Raw genomic sequence first — 21,049 nt, forward strand, 5'->3', positions numbered from 1 at the left:
CAAGAGAAGGTGAATCACTGTTTAAGGAATGAGGTGTAACGGATTGGACCAATGTGGAGGAGAAGGGGCGAGGTGTGTGTGTGTGTTTGGGGGGGGGGTTGATAACACAATGCTGATGAAAGCGGTAGGCATTCATTTGATTTTGAGCTCCCATGTCAGAATGAATTTAGAAAATCACATTAGGGGGCAGCTTGAATATGAACAATTTGTCTCTGCTCAGACTGTGTTAGCAGTGTGCAAGGGGAACCCTTGTCTATATACATTTATTCTCTCTGATGAATGCTTTATGCATAACTCACTGCCGTACCTACAGCAGAGAGGAGGGTTCGTCCCTCTGACTTGAACACAGTCACTGCACCACTTGCATAAACCCCACAGCGGGCGGAACTTGTCATAAAGTCCGCGAAAATAAAGCCCACCCATTTAGAGGGAAGATATGATTGGTCAATTGTACTGTCAGTTGACATTACTCTCTCATTGAGTTACTATAGCTGGCCCTCTGTGAATGTACAGAGGGACCAACAAGGTCTCCCGTCTTCACAGTAACTCGCAGAGACGGCATTTAACCCTTCACATTCCAACTGAAACTGAACAGGCAGATTCGAAGGATTTATTTCTTTGGAAATGTTATTTTAAATACAATTAAATCAAGTTATTTTGGTAAAACTAATGAAAAATGTAACAAAAATAATATATAAAAAATAATATATATTTTTTTATGTTTTCAAATATTATTTTTTAGAATATCTTAGGCCCTCACAGAGGGCCTAGAGGGCCCTGACGGCTCGCCACTGGAACACACACACACACACACACACACAACACACACACACACACACACACACACACACACACACACAACACACACACACACACACACACACACACACAACACACACAAACACACCACACACACACACACACACACACACACACACACACACACACACACACACACACACACACACACACACATTAATGTAATCCAAGAGGCACAGTCTGCAGTCATTACCTTTAATAAATGATGGCAGAATAAGCATACTGATAAAAGGGAAGCATCAAAATATGGAGATTCCATGAAAAAAAACTGAAACTGTGTTGCATTGTGTGTTTGGCATAATGCTTGATCTGTTGTGCTTGAACATATCACTTTTGTCTGTAGTCAAATGATCTGTAGCCCCTGACACAACAATCTTAATGTGAATGTTAGAAATAAATATTTTGCTTAGAAATGACCTCGAAAAGAAGTATTTTTCTTGTATTCGGAGTTTATACACGCTACTGTGTTCTGTGCTATTTTCATACCTAGAAAATCTGTATGCAAATATGATAGGCTGTTAAAAAACATTTGGCTTCAATTCAAGCAAGTCATGTGTGTAGAATTACTCCACAAACACACGCATGCATGTACGCTGACACTCACACACACACGGAAACACAAACACTCACACACGTTAGCGAGCCTAGACTATCTTCAATTGTGCGTAAAGCATTCATGGATGCCTCGGAGGCAGCAAGCTGGCCTGAATCGTCTTGGAGAATTAAGTCTCTCTCTTCTCTCGCTATCGTTTCCATCTCTGGTTCAGCATTAATAAAAGGGGTTAGAGAAGCAATTCAAATGCCAGTTGAAGTCAAGTCAAGGTCTTTCACAGGCCTACTATATCAATTATTTGACCTGTGCTCTGATATAAGATATATACACAGTTATAATAAAGCAAATAGGCTGAGTTTGTACAGTATATGCACAGAAAAATGATTAATTAATCCTTAAAGGTTGAGGAAACCAGTGTTTGGTGTTAATTCTACAAGCAAAACATGTTTGAGATGCAGGGTAAATTATCTCTCAATTTTGCATTTCGGAGCTCTGTAATGTAAAACTCAAAATGACTGTAAATGTTTTACTGTAAGTGGTGTTTTTTTTTTATCAAGACACAAAAAGTATTATCTGAAGTTTGGCATTTTGTTATTTGAAATCATCACACAGAGAAACATAATGGGAATAAATGCTTCTATTATAACCCTGTCCATTTGCAGAGGCATGTTTTTTGTTCTTGCCTACTCCTTGTGTTGAAACATCAGTGTGAGATAAAAAAGGTTGCGTGTGTGGAAATCTTTTGCTCTCTTTGGATTTTTTTGCAGTCAGGTCAGGCATCAGGTTCACCGACAGATCCCGCTGAAAGATGATTCAGAAGGGGAAAGTTTGGCAGCAAAAAGGCTTGAAACAAGATCATCTAGAAAAACAAAAGAGCTTTTTGTGATAACTGTTCAATGCCCACTCTTATTTTTCTAAGAGAATTCCCCACAGAGGAGAATTCAGCTTCAATTGCCAATAATACAGAGGGTAATAGATCATAGTTTGGAGATCACGTAAGACTGAGGGAATGGATGCTGCTGCGATCCAGCAATTGGTCGAGGCCAACAGAGAAATTATTTGTGAAAGCATATCAGATGACATGAGGGGCTTGAAGAGGTTGTTTTACTTCATGACAGTAGTATTCTCCAGTATGTGGGAGATGAGGATATGATACTGAGGAAGAGGCAGAGGGTAGTTGTGTTTTTGCTGAAGAGCTGTCAAGCAGCCATCACTTTAAATGGGATTCAACCTCTTTCCTGTATCTGTCACTGTGGCAGCTGAGCAGGGAATGACCCCACTTGGCCACGGCTGTTGAATTTGTTCTTTTCCTGAAAGTTAACAATCCTGCTGTCACAGAATTCTGCTTCCAGTTGAATAATCAAGTCAAAACTGAATCCACATTCGGTGCATGAAAGTGATTTAATGTTCCTGGATCTGTAGTTGTACTAATTTGAAATGGCCTATAAAACATTTCAAATTTGAGGGAGCAACAAAGAACAAAGCTCATTAACAATTTACAAAGATTCCCCATTATCCAATATCTTGGTTCTGAAAAGTACATTATCCAAACCTCTAACAATTATTTTGCCAGTAAAATACATATTATAGCAATTCTGGCAGGCACTTTAGGCACATCCTTTATGGACTGATGCATTTTCAACGTCAAAAGATACCATTTATTCACTGTACAGTAACATTACAAATTAAAATGTCTTGTATGAGTAATATTGTTCAAATAAGCAATAGTTTTCTTGAAGAAAGATGAACAATAACAAAACCTGAGGCAACAGACAATGAAAATATCCAGAGTCGTCTCGCCTGAAGTGTCAAGCTACAGTAATACTTCTGAAGCCCTTCATCCAGCTGACTCTTATGAATGAATGTATGATGGCTACCCTTTGACCTCATCCCCCACTGAAGGAGGGACGGGGAGAAATACTCAGGCAGAGGGAGAAATAAAGAACAATGGGAGAGCAATTGCGAAAGAAGCAGATTTGTCTAAAGCTGCTTTTGATGAGAATGTTATGTCAAATGTAGCTTTCATAATTGCCTGAATCACAATGTATATCCAAACATCTGAAGGAATTCATAGCATGCCCCTATTATAATCCACATAGAAGATACAGTATTTATGGTCCCTTTACTTGCATTTAAAAGACACACACGTCAGCTGAAACTTAAATGTGTACAGTATAAATATAACCTCAGTACTTCCCCAGATGTTTATTACAGTACATTAACAGACATTTGGCTTCAAGGGAATTAAAATGCTCATTAGATGACTTCACTTTACAAAGAGGGGGATGATGGGAAATAGTGCCACCAAACTTTCTTTGTGCTTTATGGAAATACGGATTCAAAGGTTTTTCGGTTGACTTAAAGATAAGCAGTTAAATAAAATGTTAGTGTTTTAATGTTTACATTTAACTACTAACCAAACACCCTTTAAAGCCTAACTCAAGCCTAAGCCTTACTTTCCTTGCCCTAGTTTTTCCCAATGGAAGTGTGCAGTTATAGTATGATGAATAAGGTATGGAGGTGGCAGTGGGATGACAGCATATCATCTACATCTGTGTTCAAATGGGGTCATAAAGGGGGTTAGGTGAGGTTGGGAGAAGGGTAGGACGTGCAGTGTAACACATTTAAGTCCAAACAAGGAAAGGACACAGGAGCAGGTGGACATATGGGGAGGGCAAAGAAATACAAACACTCAGCAGAACTCATCCATCTTTCTCCTTGTTAATCGAATCTTCTCATATTGATAGGTCAAAATGAAAGACTAAACTGCGGTTTTGAAAGGGCATGTTACAGCAACTCACTCTTTATTTCACCGTCTCTGTCCCAGTTCATTAAAGTCTCTGCCTCAAAAATCTTCAAGGGTCATTTTCACTTTCATATCACAAAAGAGATGCAGGATGTGTAGCAGCGCATTCAAAGTTGATGGAGGGCAACAGAGAAGGAACAGTGTGCCATCCAGCAGTCATTTGTAGCTAAACGCATTTCTCTCAGTCTCAATACAACGGTAAAGACTTGTTTTTCATGGCAATGCAAACTCAATTCCATGCGTATTGTTACCTAAACTGAGACTTTGCTATGGAATGTTCATCCTGCGATAAATACAACTTCCAGACTCAGTTCCTAGGGTTGAAAAGATATTCTATAATTTGGTCAGTGTGATAAATTAAGAGATATATTACAAAGCATCTGTTTGAAGGTAACGCTTGGCCTGAATTTTCTACCGATATGATTTTAATTTTAGATAACGCTTGATTTTCGCTCTCTATTATAAGGATGAAACACTATACAGCTTGGACTCAGTTGAGCAATACGGTTCAAAGGTTTAACTCAATAAATCATATTAAATATATTTGACTTCTCTGTTTCTGTTTTAGCTATTATCCATGTTTCAATACTGCAATACTTCCACTGAATGTCTATTTGTACTCCGGTCATGCCATCTGTCGGTGTGCTTCTCTCTTTCTGTCCCATAGATTTAAGTTACGGGCCACATTGCACAGTGTTGCACACTTAGTCATCTCTGACTCACATAGAGTCTGGCTATGAGACGACAGGGAGTGCTTCACACAGTGACACTTTGAATGTGTATTACCAATAAAAACACATGAGATTATTGTTGCTAAGTGTATATCTTGACAGTACTGTAATGGAGAGACAACAAACAGAGTGAGACAGGTTAAGAGGAGAGAAAACTAAAGCCATGAACACATAAAGGTGTCATTTTGTGTGTGTGTGTGTGTGTGTGCGTGTGACCCAGATTGTGCGTTACAGCCTTGCTTCCTGTCAGTTTTCCACAACAGAGTCATTTCTGCCACCCTGCCAGCATGCCGGTGCGCCAGGCCCCCACAGGCACCTTTAGGTTCAGGTGGCAGATTCATAACACACGCCAACAACATGACCTTGTCCTGGAAGGGCCAATTCATGCCCTGTGATGGGGGCAACAGGGGCCGACGCGGTGAGTTGGAGTGGACGAAGAATGAGACACCAGATGGATATGTTAATGTGTTTGGCATGGTGTAATTTGCCACTATCCCACTCTGACTTGCTCTTTCTCTTTTTGAGTCTGACTCTGTCCTCCTTGCTCTCTTTGCCAATGCGTTCCCGCAGCAGAAACCTGTCATTGTTATATTACCATGATGAATATAAGACTGGTCAGCCTGCATCAGCAGCCAAAGTGCTTGAGCCACATGACTCTGTTTCTGGCAGAGTCCCAGTTCATTTGTGTCCTCTTCAATTACAGTAGCCTGTAATTTGCACAAACAGTCATCACAACACTGGCCTGTGTTATAAAGCGCTCTAAGCGGTCACTGCAAGTCCCTACGAGTCCCTACGGGTCCTGACAAATAGTGAACTGGAACAGCAGGCGTGAGATGATTGTGGAAGGTTTTTAAATGGTAGGATTTGGGGGAAAATGCATGAAAAGTAAGGAGTGAGCATACGACTGGATACATTAGATTAGGATTATACTACGATATAAAAGCAAATAGACAAAGCAGTTTTAAATCCCATTTTACAGAACATATTGCAGACATTTATGAAAGTTATTGAACAGTTTTGTTTATTGTTTGTTCAAAGTAGTAAATAACTGTTAATTAACTGGTTGACATGCTGTTGTACAATGTGTGCACACTAATGGGCATGTGTAACTATTTGTGTGCACGGAACAGAAACATAATTTTAAATAAGTCTTGAAGGTTTTCTAATTTGCATGTAATAGGTCATTCATTTATTTAATTGATTAAGCACAGATTTTGTGTGCTGAAAGAAAGAGATACTCGCGATTATGAACTGCGTGATTTAAAGGATTCTTTGAGATGCTTCACAAAAGCAACAACCGCAACCACACATCAAATAAAACTGACTTAATGAACAAAAAATAATGATTATATATTGATTAGATTCTTAGTATTTTAATAAAATATCATGCACACATTAATGCAGAATAAAGTCTGCAGTACTATAATTCATAAACACCAATTACAACATTTCCTGTCACAAATGAATGACACACATAAACAAACCTGGTTTGGTGCGTAAGTGACACATTTTGATACATTCCAGCCATTATGAGGGTTATAATACAATCCCTCCTCCTGTTGGATATAGTATTCAATTAAATGTTTTTCATTATTAAGGATTTTTTTCATCTATGATTATGTGTATTCAAATATTAATTCTATTTCGCTCATACCAAACAGTGTTCAGCTCTTCACTGCACTTCATACTTTTATAATTGGGTCCTGTGAGTAATGTTGATTCCCAATAACATTTTAAATTATGATATTATTTATGTTTATGTTGTGATCTAGATAGAAATCAGAGGTCATAGAGATCACTGTATTTCTGAGTTGCATCACGCATATAAACATAATATTTACGATTGCACTTTTTGCATATATTAAGATGATATTAATGTAAACGTGTTCCTCTAGGAGCAGGAAAAGTGTATGACCCTTTGGCTTATGAAACTATTTCCAAGCTTATTGCATTATTTCCTTTAATACATGGTTGTCAATCAAAGCTTAATTGCATTTGTCTTGACTCATGAAAACTTGACACTTCCGGAGATAAATGGCGTTCTTCCAGCAGCAGCATGATGCGACGCTCTCTCTATGTTTAATCACATTGGTACAGCTTGTGCATCTGGCATTCGACAAAGCAGTTATGACTCAGCCGCTGACTCAGGTTGATGACTGTGAGAGACAGAATCTATTTAGGGTACACGTTTATTCTCATTTCTACACCCTCAGAGATGGGACAGTGTGGCTATCTAGTAAGCCATCCATCTGCTTGTGTCTGAGTGTAGGCAGCGCACTCTATTTGTGCTTTCTAGTGAGGAAGTGTGTGGAGATTGCCTCAGGTTGTTTGCATAAGGGTGGGTTCGTTGAAACACGCCGCTGAGACACCTCTCGAGTAAACATCAACTGTGCTCGATTTTGATCTGCGATGTTGCCCAAAGGATGGGCCTTAAAGTGTGTTACTTCTTTGTTTTTGAAAATAAATGCCTTGTCATTGTAATGTTAATAGTTGATAAAAAAAAAGAACTGGAGTAAAAAAACGTGCGTGTGACTTTTTAAGGATGACAGAAGTCCCCCCATGGGTAAATCCCCCCGTGTAAATGTGCAGTGTAGATAGAATTGTGAGCTGTCAACTGAACCACTTTTTGAATAGAAAAAGGCATAAATCGGTTTTCTCAAAATAACAGATTTGGTAGCAGATTGTTGTTTAGCTATGGTCTCTAATTGTGTGTTGGCAAAGGTATTCATAGCAATCTGCCTGTATGAAAGGAAAATGTGCTCATTGGAATGAATGATAAAAGAAGGCTTTATAAAAAAGGGCTGAGACAATCTTCCTTTTTGTGAAAATATTTTTCCTCAGGCTTTTCGTAAAGTTCAAGTACAAAAGTACAATAGTCTTTCTCAGGAGCCATCACTTTGCTTGAAAGCAACAGTACTTCCCTCTGCTTTATACCCATTATTTATGTCATTGTACTGTGAGTTGAACATTTACAGCCTAATTGGTCAGACTGTTGGAGTGGCCTGTGAGCCTCGTCAGCACTCAGAAGAGAAAACAGCATGCAACAAGACTAGTACTTCCTACCAATCGATAAATGGAATGACTGCTACTAAGACCATTGTACCATCCTCTTATGGGTCTGGAGTAATGAACTGTAATAGAGAAAGGATAATAATGATGATAGTCATAATTAGTGGGATAATAACAGGGCAATCGCAGGGTGCTGTAACGGGAGACATTAGCTGTGATCTATGATTGATCTGTTGAAAGGCTGGGAGCTTTGCGATGGAGCAGGAGATCCAGGGATTGGTGTATAGTGGAGAGCGTATCCAAGTGTGTTTGTTGACGTCATTTAAATATATGTTACACAGTACATACATGGTTTTGTTGTTTTGCATCATACCTTGCATGTAAATGCTTTCACAAAACATTTATACTCAGATTCAAATAGCCAGGTCACTTACACATGCTACCTTTATCACAACATATAAGATAGACATTTTGTTGACATAGAGCACGCTGCCAAACATAATGTACTTTTAGTTCCAGAAAGTTCTAAATAAAAATTATTTCAGTTGTGTGTCCAAAATACGCAGAGAAGGACAGGCAATGATAGGAAATAAAAACAAATGCACTGCTTTGAGCAACGCAAATACAATTACCTTTAACTTCCCATAATTGGTTGGAGGCGGAAATCAAAGAGACAGATGTCTAAAAACTAAGACAAATACAACTATAACTATCTGAATGGCTTAATAACACAATTTGCTTAATTGATGTCTTCATAATTTGCATCATTCCCCCATTCTACCTCACTCTTAGTCGTCAGTGGCCTGGTGCAAGGTCTGTTTAGTTTTCAGTGTAATGTCCAAGGACACTGCACCATGTGGAGGATTGGAATCACACGTTTTAAACAATTAGTGGACGGCCTGCTCTACCTCCTAAGCCACAGTCACCACACTTGTAGGAAGAGAAAAACCTTTGTTTTCTCATACTCAGGGTGAACCAGGTGTTGCACGTAATCATTAAAAGCAAATCATTTAAAAATAAACACCAGACAAAGTCCAATTAATCTGATCAACAACAAAAAAACACCAGAGAAATTTGACCAGTAATGTATTAAAACCTCTTGATTGATACTGTAATACATTTTTCACAGCAAATATAACACGTTTAGCATGTGTAATTTAACAATTTCCTAAAATGTACTTTGACTTTGAAATAGGAGAATGACTACAACATTAACTACTTACATACTGTATGTCTCGTGTAACTTACATAAAGTGCCACAAACAATGGTTTTAGTCTACCATTTGGTTATAAACTCAAACTGAAAATGAAATACATTTTCAATAATTTGTAACAAGATTTTTAGGGAATAATAACGTTCTCATGTGACACCAACCATTTTATGCACACCGGTTCTAAGGGTAAGAATACACAAGATATGTTTATGTGTCTTTGCATATGTTTGCTCCTGACCAGATGTTTTAAAAAAAAAAAACACTGCATTGTCTCTCCCTGAAGCTCTATCTCTCTGCCCAGACTCCTTCTGAGTTCCAGAAAAAAATACATTAAGTATCTAATGTCAGTCCAAGGTTTGTGTACATGTGCACATGGTCTGCATGGGAACCTGTTGTCAGCATTCACAAATACTGGTCTGTCTGTGTGTGTGTGTGTGTGTGTGTATGTGTATGTATATGTGTATGTGTATGTGTATGTGTGTGTGTGTGTGTGTGTGTGTGTGTGTGTGTGTGTGTGTGTGTGTGTGTGTGTGCGTGTGCGTGTGTGTGTGTGTGTGTGTCTGTGGGTGACTGTGTAATAAGCCTTGGAAAGCCTGAGAGCTGGAAGTTGCCATCAACATTGTATGGCATGCCTCTTCTGAGCTCTGGGATATGTCGCTGTGGATGTGTGTGAGCAAGAGTGTGAGTGTGTGAGGTCTTTACAGACAGACCAAGAATGCCAAAGGGAGTTTAAGACGTGCCTGCATCCCGTTGACGAGTTTCAACAAAGGCCACATTGTAACAGAGGGATCCTGTCTCGGCCATGATAACAGCCTCAACAATGCCTAACTCTGCGCCCTGATCCGGACAAATGAGCGGGACAGGTTTTCTATGCTTTTGTTTCATTTCTCTCGTTTCTCAGATGATACTGATGAAACAACCTTGAGCTTTCACAATTCCACAGGGCATCTAAGGAGAATGTGAAAAGAGCTGTGTGCTTTCAAAATATACTGTGTTTGGCTTTTCAGAAGTGTTTGGAGATAAATCTGCAGGCTAAAGAGTGCAAAACTGCGTAAGGACAGGGAGAGCGAAAATAAAAGAATATGGTTTCATAATACGCTATTTTAATTTGTCTAAAATACACATATGTATCCCTTTGAGATAAGCAGACATGTATTAAGATGAGAGACAAAGTCAGTGAGTAGGTGATGTTCTTCATCATAGAGCTACAGATTTTAATGTTAAGGAAACAACACCCTAAAAACTAATGGCAGTTATTTGTCATTATGAAATGGCAGGCATGCATCAATGTCCAATACGGTATCTGCATGGTAGAAAAACACATTGCTCAACAATCTTGTACTCCATATAAAGTAAGGATAAGCGGACAAGAGTAATAGTAAAGATCTTTGTTACCGCTTCCGTATTTTGGATAGGAACAACCCCTTCGGTATTAGGAAAATAATGAACAATAAAAAAATATACTAATTACATTGCCTGTTCTATTCAAATCAATGATTATGTTTTCAGAACAGCCACACACACACACACAGAATATTTAGCTTAGGCTGCTTAGTGACCTCAAGAAGCGAGTGAGACAGTACATTATAATGCACTCTGTATGAGTCAGACACCACTGAAAATGACAGATGGTGCAAGTCTGTATATGTGACCACATAACTTGACCTGCGCTAAGGCAGCTACATCACGAGTCCACAGCCGTTAAGCGTTTTATTGCTAATTGCAGTGAACCGGGATATGGAGAGGTTGAGATCATTAAAAGGTTTAACGGCATGTTGGTTGTACTAGACTTTAATTGCTTTTTTCCTCACAGTTAGCCTTGCTCATCTTAGCAAGTGCATTATTACAAAACCAAAAGCTTTTCCTGTCAATGAATTGATAGTTTGGAAAGTGTGCTTAACATACTTAGGGTTTAACTCGCTGATATGCTGTCCAGTCAAAAACAGGTTCAAGCTAAATATGTCAAGTTATGGTTCTAGGTTCAAGAGTGTTTCGATTACAAAAACAAGAGGCGCTAAATTGCTAATAAATGTTCCATCACAAAAACGGATTCATAGTAAACAAACTGACAAAGGTCAGGATGATTATTGAAGTAATTACCATATATCTCTGTATGCAATGTTTTCGCCTACACATAAAATCATGAATATGGATATGGAGTAAACAAAAAAATAATTGATGCCCAATTAATGTGCACTAAAACTTGTTAGAGAGGCTTAAAATTATATAATATTATATTTACTCAATAGGGGAAAACTGTGGCTGTAGACTTAACGGTTTAATTGGTTAGCATGTATTAATAAGACATTTTATAGTCAGTGACACAGTTACAGTACAGTAGTACATAGGTCAAGTGTGGTTAGAAAACAAAGTTGTGGCTTTATGTGCTTCATGTGCTTTTAATATATTTTAACTGTATGTTGCACTATAACCACCAGAGTCATTTTAGGTCCACTTAAATGTGTAAAAAAACGGTTACATCAATCAATATTTATTTAACCCTAATCTAAAAGGACAAATTGGTAACTAATATAATTGCTGACTGTGGCAAAAGGAAAGTGTCCTCTAAGATACGTTTTTAAGTTGCATGTGATGCTTTTTGTGCACTAATCATGTACAGACGTGATTGATTACAAATGTGCTTTAAGAATGATATAAACATACTGTATATACATTATAGTATATCTACTATTTTACTAAATACTCCACTTTTCAAAACATTGTACATTATGTGCCACATGTTTACCGACTAGTCCAAACAACCACTTATAAAGTAGCTTATTCAAAGGTCTGGCAGATGACCGGCCAGAAGGCTGGGTTGTCAAAGAGCCTGACACCTGTGAGAGGTGTGGCTATGTCAATAACACAAACCCAAAAAACAGACAAACACACATTTGTTCATTAGGCTAACCAGGAATGCGCACACACACACACACACACACACACACACACACACACACACACACACACACACACACACACACACACACACACACACACACACACACACACAACACACAACACACATCACACACCACACACACACACACACACACACACACACACACACACACACACACACACACACACACACACACACACACACACTACACCACACACACACACACACACACACACACACACACACACACACACACACACACACACACACACACACACACACACACACACACACACACACACACACACACACACACACACACACAGTGTTTGAGTTGGTTCCAGAGAGGCTGGTGATGAAGCATCTACAGTGGCAGGCGTCTAATTGAAAGTGAAGTGATACCAAGCTGTTGCAGCATTGGCCTTCCGCCTGCATGGCTAAGAGATAACAAAATGCTATCCACTAGCATTAGCAACTGAAGCCTGAACACACACACTAAAACTCTGTAAACAACATACATACAGGTGCATATTTACATTGCATTAACATACATACAGATGACCGCATACATAAATACATTAGCTGCACATTTCCAACCAGGTTTTCAAACCCCTTTCAAAAAATGTATATAATCCGACAATAAAACACCACATATAACAAGAATCTCCGCACAGAGGATCCCTTTGCAATAGGCTTCATTCATTCCAAACACTTTTGACTATTGTAAATCAGTTAACAAACCAACAAAGATGTTGCATATATTGAAGGTCTGTTTCATCAATAGAAGGAGCGAAAAAAAGAACAAAACATTTTTCTTTACAAAACTGCTATAAAAATATAAATATGTATGTGCCTGATAAAAATAAAATAAAACGCATTTTCACAATCAAAAACCGCAAGGAACACATCGTGCAGAAACAAGGGAACACCAAAACATTCAGTATTATCTGCTATCCAAAGATTTGTCTGTTTAAAGAGATGTATATTGCATCTTGTTTTATGCATTATATTGCATGACATTCCTTCAGATAGCTATTCAACCTCTCAAAGGAGAACAAAACATTATTTTTACAAATGGCCGCTGAACACATTAGCCTAAATTGATCAGACTGTGTTGATTGGTTTAGTATCTACTCAAGCACATTAAGGCAAAAACTAATATTTGCTTGGAAAGGTTACAGGCCAAGACGTGAGTTGACCATTTTGGTGGCTTGTTGTATTGGTTTATTGACCAAAAATGTTTCCTGCATTTATATATTGATAAACTGAAATGTTAGAAAATTGACCAAATGCTTCCATGGCCTGCTATAGCGACTAGTTACAGAGGAACAGAAAGGCTTGCCAATATTTGAAATGTGTGGCTTGATGCCACACTTAAATTCATCCTTGTTTTCAACCTCATCATCGCAATGTCACTCAGCATAATCAATAACAATTAAAACAGTGCAAAGCAGTTAATTGTTATTATAGTGTTCAGACCTTTCACCTTTGCTTTGGCAGTCTCTCTGTTGTTTTTTTAAATGTAATTGAAATTAACTTTTTGAGAGACGGCCCACTTCTGCAGCCTCTGGGCTACATACTGTAAGTGATACCAAAATACTAGAAAGAAACAAAACACCCGCAAAAACAGAGTAAGAGAGCTCTGTTTGCAGGGATTCCAGTGTTTGTCTATTTCATCTGGGAAATACATATAAAATCACTGTGAAAAGTAGTGATGGGAGGAAATAAAGGGCAACAAGTGGATAAAGATACATAGCCAACAGCAGTGCAGTGTTGAGATTGTGTTTGTGTGTGAAGTTAAAGAAGAACAATGACGTAAATGTTAAACACAAAATACCTTACTTCTTTATACGGCAAACAGTGTGTGTAGGTGTTTGTTTGTTTGAGGGCATCACGATGTGTATCTATTATGTTTGCATATCTTTCAATCATATTACGAGATGTTCACTTCGTTAGTGTTCGTGTTTGTCAGTTTGGATACCTACAGGCCTTCATTTACCTGTGTGCGTGTGTGCGTGTGTGCGTGTGTGTGTGTGTGTGTGTGTGTGTGTGTGTGTGTGTGTGTGTGTGTGCTTGTGTGTGTGTGTGTGTGTGTGTGTGTGTGCATCTGGCAGTCACTCATTAGTGTAGCGCTGTCTCCCTGAGCTGCCAGTCTCATCCATTGTGTGGGCTGCCTGCAGTCATCCATTTCCCCCACTGCCCTACCTGGCCACATCCATCTCCCCTCAGCCAGATGCTGTTAAAACTGTGTCACTGCTGTGTGTGTGTGTGTGTGTGTGTGTGTGTGTGTGTGTGTGTGTGTGTGGTGTGTGTGTGTGTGTGTGTGTGTGTGTGTGTGTGTGTGTGTGTGTGTGTGTGTGTGTGTGTGGTGTGTGTGTGTGTGTGTGTGTGTGTGTGTGTGTGTGTTCTTGGCTTGTTTGTGTGTGCTTTTGATTGACAACATGGCAACCATGAGTCAGTGCAGGTCTAATAGTCTTTTGTATATCCTTCTGTCCTTTGCGGTGACTATTTATCTGTCTGCTGCCTGGAGGTTTGTGCTTTTGCATTCTGAGGCCATTCAGGGTGACCAAGTTTCACTTCAGATGATAAAATGGACCATTTTCAGGTTGAAAAATAACCAAAAAACAAAACAACCACTTGTATTCTTACATAGAAAACAAACCCATCCATCCATCTCTTTTTTTTCTGCAATTGATCTGAGTTTCCGTCATGGTGACAGCAGACTGCGAAAGTGAGCCCATCCCTCTCCCTTCTTATAGCACACTTTTACTAAGGAATTCCACGTTTTTTCCAGGCCATATGACATATGTTATTCCTCCAACATGTCCATTGTCTTCTTAGTTGGACATGCCAGCTATGCCTCCAGAGGGAGATCCAAATCAGATCACCTCAACTGACTTTCTAAAGACACAAAGGAGAAGCAGTTATACTCCTTGATGTCCTAAACCTATCTCCTGTCAACTTTTTCAGGTGCTTGTACCAGGTACTTATCTTTTTCATTGCACAAAACACACCATGGCTAAAGTATCAAAGTAAGGTTGACTGGTAAACCAAGGGAAAAGGTTTCACTATCAAATAAGGGGCCAAACCTTTCATGATGTAATCATATACTCATTATACACATTTATGAGTTTCAACATCCTTACGTGTGCCATTTAAAAAAAACAGCAAATATTATTATTAGTTTATATGGCATTTAATAGAAATACTATGCAAGGAAAAACAACTTGTTACTCTCTCACACACACACGGGCACACACACAAGATGATGAGAATCAAACCCCAAATTGTACGATTAATGGACATTGTTCCTCCTACAGCCGCCCCACACTGCTGTGTTTTTCTTTCGAGACAATATTGGCCCTACAGTATATCAAAAGGCCAATATGTAAATGCACTTTAATCCAATTACCGTGTCAATTACCATTTATTTGTATCATGGATTACTCTACAACTTCAACAACATCTTGTTTATGATACAGTACATGGTGCTTCAATACCATTTGCATGAAAAAAAAGAATGTAAAAACAAAGATCCATGACTTCTACCTAATCAGGCCTCCACTTTGATGAGAATTGCAAATGATGACAACATGCATAAAGCTGCCCTCTCAAATCAAACAAGCCTTTCAGGATGATATTTACCCAGGGGAGAGGAGGTATTCTAGCCGCTAACATTGAATCATACACTTATTTATGCAGCCATGAAAGACCACCACAAAAAAGCTTCAGAATTAATTAGCTTGGAAATGAAAGAGAGGGACAGAGCTATAGAGTGAGAGATACAGCAAGGGGAAGGGAGAGAGGCGGACACTTGTTGACATTTGTAAGGGTTGGAAGCATCAAAGGCTCGACGCCTGTGATCTGCTGCTCGCTCACAGTGTTAACATGACGTCTTGGAGCAGGCATGCTTTCCGTCACTGATGGTGGAATCAAACATCTGAATGCAACTTGCATGTTTTCTACAAGAAACAAGTGTGCAAAAAAGAGGGAAGAAGTACACGTTTCTGTGTAGTCATTCCAACATGGTTGGTCTGGATAAAAACTGAGAGACGATATAAAGGGTCTCAATAAATACTACGATGTTAATCACTGTAAAAGTGTGATGTTTCTACTTACTACACACAACGTCATAATCTTAACACAGTGTCGTTTTGTAAAGGGAACAACTTAATGCTGACAGTTTATTTCAAAATAATTGGTCACTGTTTTATTTTGGACTGAAAGCACATCTTTTTCATCACTAAAATATCATTACTTGCATACCAATCAGCAAAAAACAATGTCCTATTTAAGCAGCAAAATACTATTTATTTCTCAATATTCAAAAGTTAGCCGAGCCATTCAGAACACTGTAAATGTTTATCAACCTTTTTGCGCATTAAAAAGTATCACTGTGGGTGTTTTTAAAAAAAAAACAAGCAAGGGTTTACCGTGGTCAACATATTTTGAGTCAACCCTGCTTCATTAATGCGGAAAAAAGGAAAGCATTATTATTTGTACCAAGAAAAGACAGAGTTCTCGTATGAGCATCTGGGACATTTTAGGGATATGATTTTTACATAAATGTCCAGAGAGACAGACGTAAAAAAGAAAAGCATCACAAAATAAATACGTCTGAGAGACATGAGAGGGGCTTAATGAAGTAGAATGGAATTGGACTTGACTGAGTTTACATTGGAACCCTGGGGGTGGACGCATGTTTGACTACCTTGGTTTACACAGAGAAATGACTCAGTGACCCACACACACACAGACAGACACACGCACACACACACACACACACAATTTGATGATGTATTCCTAGCATGGAAAGGAGGTTGTAGTGGTGTATTGATGCGGTTATGAAGTATGATTCAGAAACAAGTCTCACAGGTAGTAAGACACCAAGCTTTCCTTCAAAGGCTGAATGCGTGGGATTCACACTAAATATTTAACAAGAATATGAATTGTGATTGCAACCATCACTGCTATGTACGGCCTGTGTGAAAGCAGCTAATGATATCATTTCACTGCTTCTGTATTTGTGTTTCTCTTCTTCTAGTTGGAAAGAATGTATGCAGAATATAACTGCAATAACTGATGATCACATTGAGCGTGTTGAGCTTAAGATGGAACTGATTCTGAATGTTGTATTTTGTAAAACTATTCTTTATTTTTTCCCCCGTCGTTTTAGATTAAGGTGGAAAAAAATGCTGTCAGACAAACACTATTAGAACTCAATGTAAAATAAGTTGTCAATGAATTTCTACTTGTTAATTTAAAATTAAGAAGTAAACATTTACTGGTAGATCCTGTGTAAAGAGAAGTAACAACTACTGTAAGTGATAACATATCCGTACACAGTACCATTTAACAGCTGAACTGAATTGTTTCTCCTGTACATGTTTCATGTTGCCAGTAAACTCGATTGACTTGAGCTTCATTAAGCACAAAGCACTGCCCAAGGGAACAGTTGTATGGCTCATTAATAGGAACCCATTGTAGCAGCACTGGAGGGAAATCCAACACGTTTCAAATTAAAGTAAGTACAGATCATAAGTGCTCATCATTTTGTAAAACATTGCCAAGAACATGCCAGCTGCATATACATATCTTCCCTCTTTTGTTTTGTTAGAGGGGTATCAGGAGACACTTAAGCATGTTGGTACTGCTATCAGAAATGATAATCGCCAACAAGACATCTTTATAACGGATACAATTTCAGATTGAACTGTGTCTACAAGTGGATTTCACTTCCTTTATATTAGTTGACAAATTGGTGTCAGGTTTCCTGAGGAAGTCGTCTAGATAAACTCAACAACACCACGGTATTGCAGTGAAATCATAATTAAATATATCATTTTTAGTACATCATAAACACTCTAGTACCACTTTACATTATATACAGGAACAAGAGGACCAGAGAGTGTGTGAACGAGGAGGAGGTTTAAAAAGCAAGCAGACATAATGAGTAGAAAATGATAGAGTACAGTAGGTAATAGTGGGGGGGAATAAAAAGAGAAAAACAGGAAAAAGAATCAGACCCAAGGAAAGAAAAACAATGTGTGGCATCAGAGCCCTGCGTGCGTATAGCTCTAATGAATCTGCTCATTAGTATGAGTCTCATGGCAGATCACCCCATTAATAATCTATGGCTGCGATGGCGGCCATGACAGAGCGGAGGGGCCACAGGGATGTTGCCTCAGAGAGTGGAACCCTGTCACTTGCAAGAGCCTTGAGAGCGCTGTAAGACCCTGCGTGAGTGGATATATGCATCTATGATGAAGATAATGGAATAATACTCAGGGAACACATGGGGATGCTGATGGAGTTAGGCTGAGTGTCCCGATTCTCCATGTTGGAATTATTCACATAAATGCATTGTGTGAATTGGACACATTGTGTGTGCGTGAGCATGAACCCTAGTGGGCACCTTATTAACCGTGGCCCCTGATGGCTATTTGAGCCCCCAGGAGTCGAGCCAATTATTGAAAACACTAAACAATACACGCTTGAGACACGGAATAACAGCGGTAAATAATACATCATCATTTCTACCCTTAATGAATTATACATCTCTCTATGTTCACAACTGTTCACAGCGGGCTTGTATTTATTCATGTGTATATAATCGATCTCCACAAAGTAATTTGTGTGATAGATTCCATACAATGAACATATTTGTGTTGAACAGCATGCAAAGTTTGATAGCGAGGCAAGATTCAATGCATGCTGTGTTTTTTTGGTACAAAACAAGCACTGTATGCAGTGTGATCATAACTTTGTAACGATTTAATTGATAGTTAATTACATTCCCATGGAAGCTCATTGGAGAACTGCCTCCCTCTGATTTAACCTAAAATGGCAACAGAAACATTTGTCTAAGTTATTCAATCTAGGACTGCATCGACTGCTTAGTCATTTTCAATATGCTTCTTTTGTCTTTTTATCCAATTAGTTTGCTCTCAGTTTAAGATCATTTCATCAGCCATCTGTCAAATGCAATCTGTTTGGAAATATAGTTATACAGTAGTAAATATACGGAATATTCCTACTATTGTATGTGTTATTTAATATTTATTGCCTGTACAGCACTTTGGTCAACTGAAGGTTGTTTTAAATGTGCTATATAAATAAATAAAGATTGAGATTGATATTGAATACACCTGCAATGAATAACTTTGATAGTTAATAAAAACATGAATACAAAATGTGTTTGTTTATATTGCACAGGTGTTTTAACGGTTGTGATTCAATGATGTGGTGATTTGTGTGACAGAAGAAGTGAGGTCATTAACAGGTGTATAACCTATTGACAAATACTAGAACACATTATAATGCAAACCTGCATCCATGATCTTGTAACACTGAGCCCCCTCTGCTCAACACTTCCCTCAACAAAGTCAAGAAAGGCTTTGAATTATTTACTTCACTCCTCCAGAGAGGCTGGTAAGGGGCGCCACTGTTGGCTGTTGAATTCTTTCCAACACACTCACAGACACATCACCAAATATCATAATGTACTTTTCACTCTGGAAGCAAGAAAGTCATTCACTTGGTCTCTTTAAGACTAGATATGTTCACACACAGCTATTGAATCACACTTGTGTCCTTTTATTACATGTTTTCCAAACAAACACTAACACTTATGGATAAGGTTTCAAAAAGGACAAGGATGCATGGCAACCTTCGACAACCCACAAATAAAAGGGAGGGAGAAAAAGACTAAGTATAATCATAAGCGTACAACAGCAAAAAAGATGGATTGAAAAATAACATTCTCAACAGTAACTATCTATCTATCAGAAAGGACAAACAGATCAAAACAAGAACATTAAAGCAACATACCAATCACAGTAGGTGGATCGTTCCAAAAGGTCATGGAATAACAGTCAAAGTTATTGATAACATTTGACAGATACCAGCAAAGTGTTATAACCTAATTCTGAAAGATAAAGTGGTGAGTCCACAGTTACAATGTAGTAAAGGTTCAACTCTCCAACTCTCCAAATTACCACTTATTGATTTAGACAATTTGATGTAGCAGCTCAGGCAGCAAAAAAGGCAACAGTAGATGGAGACTATTTATTTTAAACAAACTGTTCAGGTAACACAATTAACTCTCAATACATAAAACAAATCCTTACTTATCTCCCAATCGAACAGATAACCAAAAACCAAACTAAGCAACTAGCCAATCGCCAAACCAATCATCTGTACAGCAAGTAAAACACCTGGAAAAAAGCAACCTCCTCCATCCTTACCTTGGCAATCTGGACACACCAATTGAGCAGCAGCTGTGATCCGATGTTGTCCTTGTGCTCATGGACGTAGTCGAGCAGGCACCCATGAGGCATCAGTTGTGTGACCAGCTGGATGGTGGGACTCAGGCAGACGCCCAGCAGGCGGACCAGGTGGGGGTGCTCCATGCTCGCCATGATGAGGGCCTCCTGAACGAGACAGAGACACACTCAGGCATGTGGGGGCAAGAGTCAGGGGGACAGGTTGATATGTGAAATAATGAGGAATGTAACGATACTTTGTGTGATGGTTAACGAGCTATGAATTTGGGGTGATTTAAAGGTAATTCCGATAAGTCGCTCATATTACTTGGGTCATTCACATTAAAGTAACATATGGATCATTTATTACATCTGTAAATAAACTGGATAGAGCAGTTTCACGTTACATTCAGTGTTTTAGACACAGAGAATGAACAACAACAGAAATATTGAATTCAGTTTTTTGGTATTTAATTTAAATGTTATTGTTATATAATGTATTTTTGGATTAAGAAAATATAAGAAACCTCTAATAAATTGGGAGTTGATTGTAACTTTACATCTCCAGAAAACTTGCGTGGAAACAAATAGCACTGTATGAACATACAGTGCTATTTTAAATCTTAGACAAAAGCCAACTGTTGTAACAAAACACCAATAGAATACATTACTGACATGGTGTTGTTGTTGTTGTCTTAGCTAGTTGTGTGCGTTTTTGACCTTGAAATTCAGTTTCAAACCTCGGCACCAC

The 21,049-nt window shown here is 38.6% G+C and overlaps 1 protein-coding gene across 2 annotated transcripts in view; it reads right to left on the reverse strand.

Annotated features, from left to right (window-relative positions):
* The window catches only part of LOC117485672 (receptor tyrosine-protein kinase erbB-4-like), a 304,065-nt gene that overhangs the window by 17,979 nt on the left and 265,037 nt on the right, over positions 1-21,049 (reverse strand). The window contains exon 20 of one of the 2 annotated variants that reach the window (XM_034134304.1): positions 20,281-20,463. In XM_034134304.1, the coding sequence (XP_033990195.1) occupies positions 20,281-20,463 (183 nt within the window). Of the gene's footprint in view, positions 1-20,280; positions 20,467-21,049 lie in introns of both variants that reach the window. The other variant, XM_034134302.1, reaches the window with a different exon arrangement.

The sequence above is a fragment of the Trematomus bernacchii genome, unplaced genomic scaffold, assembly GCF_902827165.1.
Source record: "Trematomus bernacchii unplaced genomic scaffold, fTreBer1.1, whole genome shotgun sequence".
In the NCBI taxonomy this organism is placed as follows: Eukaryota; Metazoa; Chordata; class Actinopteri; order Perciformes; family Nototheniidae; genus Trematomus; species Trematomus bernacchii.